At 53.8% G+C, this 5,093-nt stretch overlaps 1 protein-coding gene across 1 annotated transcript in view; it reads right to left on the reverse strand.

Moving 5' to 3' along the window:
• Positions 1–1,336: 1,336 nt before the first annotated feature.
• Gfi1 (growth factor independent 1 transcription repressor) overlaps positions 1,337–5,093 on the reverse strand; it is a 40,924-nt gene continuing 37,167 nt past the window's right edge. The window contains exons 7-9 of the mRNA XM_013018234.1: positions 4,921–5,087; positions 3,956–4,121; positions 1,337–1,646 (exon numbers count right to left, since the gene is read on the reverse strand). Of these exons, the coding sequence (XP_012873688.1) occupies positions 1,468–1,646; positions 3,956–4,121; positions 4,921–5,087 (512 nt within the window). The 3' untranslated portion in view covers positions 1,337–1,467. The remainder of the gene's footprint in view (positions 1,647–3,955; positions 4,122–4,920; positions 5,088–5,093) is intronic.

The following is a 5,093-nucleotide window of genomic DNA, read 5'->3' on the forward strand; positions in this document are numbered from 1 at the left end:
AGCGCAGGGACAGAGCCCAAGCCCAGAGTTCAAGCCCCACGACCAACCCAAAAAACAAATAACCTAGGTCATTTCACCTTAGTTCTGTAATTTGCTCCCAAACAACCAACTAGCCAATTGCATACTTCTTCCTCCTCCCTGTTCTCTGTGGAAGCAAAGTAGAGTTGGATTGGGACAACAGGACCCATATCCACACCTTGTGGTCTCAGAGATGTCAAAGGATTTGCCTGTCACATATTCTATCTGTGACAGAGCCTAAAGAATCCAATCTCTGGTGGCAAGTCTGATTTCTTATCTAGGAATCTTCAGCCCTGCAAACAAACAAACAAACAAACTTGAAATTCTCATGGGAAGAGCTGATGTACCTGTGGACCACCAGGGTCTCCGTTTAGAAACATCTCTAAAGGTGTTGGCTGTCTTTGGATGTCCGTCCGTCTGCTTTGCCTTTGTAACACTTCAGTGCCAGCTTCTGCCACCCAGAAAAATAATGAAATGAAGCAACACAAAAACCCCAAAGCAATGGTCCTTCCCAAGTTCACTGCCTAAATGAGAGACAATAGTCTTAATACTTTATTAACTTAAAACATTACTCTAATAAATATGTACTAACAAACATAATGCACTGCAAAAGATCCAAAAACATTTACAAATCTCATCAAAGTAAAAATACCATTTTTCCCCCTCTATGGTGTGTGTGTGGTGGGGGGGGAGTTGAGAGACAAAGGATTCCACATGCCTACCAGCTCAGACATCAGAAAAACAATGTCAGCTGCACCATAAAACATGAATCTTTGAAGTAACTCTTCAACTCCTTGTTGTTTAGATTTGATAAGAACCAAAGGGTTCGAGATTCTCTTGTTCCCAGAATTCCTTGGAGGGAAAGAACAGACCTCAGACACTTGGGAGGTGCCACCCTTAGCTTTGGGGTGGGGGGAGGAAGAAGCTGCGGCTTTCACCTCTGGGTCCCCACGCTCCCCGCTCTCATTGGCTGGGGTGCACCCGCCAGCGGGTCTGCCTCCCCTGCAGGCCCCTGGCTGAGTTTTCTGCTGCTTTCTGTCTGGGGGGGGGCAAGCATCTGGTGTGCCCTCCCCAAGAATTCAACTCCTTCCCCAAATCCATTTCCCGAGCTGGTCCCCAGACGCAGAGATGACGGACAGTCAGCACCCAACAAACGAGGGTCGACGCTCTCTCCAGAGGGGAGAGAGGGTGATCTTCCCTCCGCCCCCCCCAGCACCCCAGGGCCCTCGGCGGGAGGGGCTTCTGTCATATCTCTGGGTGTGGGGGAGCCTGAGGCCCGGGGTGGGGAGGGTCGCGCGCCCCTGTCTGGGCCCCGGCGGCTCGGGGACGGAGGGGAGGGCGGAGGGGCCGAGGAGAGGCGGGGTGAGGGGCTGGGGGGCGGTCCCGAGCGGGCCGGCCGCCCCCACCCCCGGTAGTGTGGAGGAGCCGCGGGCGGCCGCGCCCGGCGGCTCATTTGAGTCCGTGCTGCGTCTCCCGGTGGCGGCGCAGGTCCACCTTGCGCTGGAAGCCCTTCCCGCACAGGTCGCAGCCGAAGGGCTTGAAGCCGGTGTGCTTGCGGCTGTGCGTGATGAGGTTGGAGCTCTGGCTGAAGGCCTTGCCGCACACCTGGCACTTGTGGGGCTTCTCGCCTGCGGGGATGGAGGAGGTCGTGAGTGGGGGGGGAACCCACGCGCCCCCCCTCCCGCAACCTGGGCCGTGGGAGGCCACAGGTCAGCAGGTGGGAGGCTCTGCGAGTGGGGCTTCCCAGCCAAAGGCCTCAAACCATTTCCTGCCAAACGGAAACGGCCAGGGCCGCCCGGCCGGCCGGCCTGGGAGCCCCCAGAGCAGATGCTCGGCAGGAGGCGGGCGCAGCTGCCCCACAAGCCCCGTGACCCGGCTCCAGGTCAGAGGAAGTTTTCAAATCTGAGTTTCCGAGTGGGTGTTGGTTTCGGGTGGAGCCGTGGAGCCGTCCCCCTCCCCCTCCCCCTTCCCCTCCCCCTCCTCCATGGCCAAGTGTCTGAGACATTCATTTCTCCAAGCCTTATTTGAGCCACACAGTATTTCTCCGCATAGCGGATCCTTTTCTCTGTCCTTTCTTCCTGGGAGGTTATGTAACAGCCTGTCTACCACACATTAGTGACCAACAAGCAGCACAGGAGTGGGATCCATTTCCACACAGCCCCAGCATGGCATCTGAGTAGGGACTCAGCCTGGGGGGGGAGGGGTTGGGGAGGGGGAATAAAACACGAACAGTCCCTCTTCCTTGCACTTGGTCTTCAGGCTGCAGATTTCTGGGATTAGTAATCACCCAACAAAATATATCTTAACGGTTTAGGTTATGAAAAAAATCCCAGAAATGAAGTTTGGCTATGTTTGACAGGGGGCTTAATGCTTCATTCAGTCAGGATCCTAGTTGCATTCTGTTGAGTGCCTTGAACATTTTTAGGTGTAATGAGTGAACTGCAGGGAATTTCGGGGAGGGGGGGGCATGATTAAAACAGGAGTTGTTTTTATACTAATATCTACTGTCTGAGCATATTTATAGACACCAAAAGTGGGTGTTGAGACACATTGATTTGGAAGTGGCGCTGTAGCTCAAGTGGTAGAGCTCTAGCCTTGAGCTGAAGAGCTGAGGGACAGCGCCCAGGCCCAGAGTTCAAGCCCCACGACCGACCAAAAAAAAAAAAAAGAGAGAGACACATTGATTTATTTTAAATATTCATATTCTGCAGTAAAATAGTCAGATTCTGAGTCTCAATGTCTTGTTGACTATTAAATGGAATGCTCTTAGATACATTCCAAGATGCCCAATGCCCATGAGTTCCTGGTATTAAAATCTCTAACTTGCAGGGCACCAGGTTCACACCTGTCATCCTAGATACTCAGGAAACTGAGACATAAGGATGGCAGTTCAGAGCCAGCCCAGGTGGGAAAGTCCATGAAACTTATAAACAATTAACCAACCCCCCACCCCAAAAAAATCCTAGAAATGGAGCTCTAGCTCAAGTGGTAGAGCACTATTCTTGAGCAAAACAGCCCCAGATCCAGTGCCAAAAACAACAACAACAAAAACAAAACAAAAACCTAGCTGCACATGAAGTTTAAAGCAAGAGCTAGAACTGGAAGCCAGAGCACTCAAGGACCCCATGTTTTCCTTGTAGTAAATCACACAATGGCTCTGACCTTCTAGATGCCATCTACTTTAGGAGGTGGCAGGAAAGCTCAAACAAAATGACAGATTTGAAAGCACTTTGTAAATTATAGAGCATGACTGTAGGTAAGGAATTATCCTGGCCAGGCATGAATTTGATGCTGTTTTGAAAGGAGAAAAAGTAGAGAGAAGCTTTCTGTATTTGCCAACTCTCATGACTGAAAGCATAACATGGTAAAGCGGTCAAGCACAGACATCTGAGAGGAGAGACAGAACTGAATTCGAGCCCACGGCTACCCATGTAGCAGTGTGACCTGGACCTGTTATTCCACCCTCCTGTGCCTCACTTTCCTTATCTTGAAAGTGGGAGTGAAGAATGGTTTTTGTCTCTTGGACTTGTGGTCATAAGAAAAAATATTACGAATATTAGCTAATTTTCCTTACTCAAACGGAGTTAAGTGCTCCGTAAAATAAAAACAGCAGAGGCCACAAAGCCCCTTCCCCATAAGGCTGTGTGGGAGCCCTACAGAAAGTCCTCAATGTGTAGCAACACTCTTGCTATTTGACCCGAGCAGTGCAACTAGGGGAAAATACTTTCCCTCAGGATAGAGCACAGCGCGTTCACCTGCTGGTGCTTCCAACTCAACCCCAGATCAAGTCCCCTCTGGGGAGAGCGGCATCTGTGAATGAAACTAAGACAATCTGTCTCTTTGTTTTCTGCCACTGCTGCTGTGATTCACTCCCACGGGAAAGCCTCCTCTCTCATTCGCCGGGGCCAGAAAATCAAGCCAAGGACCTTCAGCTCACCTGTGTGGATAAAGGTGTGCTTCTTCATGTCTGACTTCTGGTGGAATCTCTTGCCACAGTACTGACAGGGATAGGGCCGGGTGTCGGAGTGGATGAGCAGGTGTGTGGACAGTGTGGACGACCGCTTGAAGCTCTTGCCGCAGATCTTACAGTCAAAGCTGCGCTCCTGCAGAGGGAAGGCGCCGCGCTCCTGCTGTCTGTCAGCTGGGAGTCACAGGCTCTGCACTCTAAACTAACCGAGCCCCCAACTCTCCGGCTCCCCTGGCTACCAAACCTGCATGTTATCCCTCCATCCTGTCCATTTCCATTCTTGGCATGCTTCGCTCTCTCCTTGAACACACAGCCTTTAAACGCTTCAGCTACCAAAACACAACTCAACCACAGCCCTCCACACCCGTGGCAGGCACGTGCATCGCCACCCTGCATTGCTGACACCCCTTGAACACGCTGCTCCCCCCCCCCGCCACTGCGGGTGGTGGAGGAGAGGGGCTGATATTCTTTTAAGAAGTCTGTGTAAATCAGTATCCCCCTGCTGTCTGTCCCTCGTGCCCTCGATTCTCTGGTCCCTCTACACAGTTCTGTGTGCGCTGCTGTGTTCCTCTCCTCCCCCTCCCCATCCCAGCTAAGCTCCAATCCCCACGGGGCGCCTGGTGTTCCATAGGATTCTCAAGAACTCGGCACCTGCCGGTGATGAGCGAGTGGAGGGCGGGCAGAGGGGCTCCCGGGTGTTGCGTGGGCCGGGATCCCTCCTTCGCTCGCAGCAGAGGATGGGACCCCCGCGCGGGGAGCAGAATCGGGGCTGGCAAAGCCACACGTGTGTGCAGCTCGCATCCGTGGTCACCAACCTTCCCCGCACCCCAAAAGGAATAACGGGGCGCACGGGGCTGAGACCCCAGAGTCTAGGCTGCCTGCCTGCCTGCCTAGCGGCCTGCCTGCCGGGAAGCCGGCCGCCGCCCGGCGCTCACCTGCGAGTGCACGGCCTTGTGCTGCTCCAGGCTCACGGCGTGGCCGAAGGTCTTGCCGCACATCTCGCAGGCGAAGGGCCTGGAGCCGCTGTGCGAGCGGCGCACGTGCACCTCGAGCCCGTGCGGCGTGGAGAAGACCTGCGGCGGGCGGGGCCGGGAGAGGGCGGCTGAGC

This window comes from Dipodomys ordii, unplaced genomic scaffold (assembly GCF_000151885.1).
Source record: "Dipodomys ordii isolate 6190 unplaced genomic scaffold, Dord_2.0 Scaffold39, whole genome shotgun sequence".
Lineage (NCBI taxonomy): Eukaryota > Metazoa > Chordata > Mammalia > Rodentia > Heteromyidae > Dipodomys > Dipodomys ordii.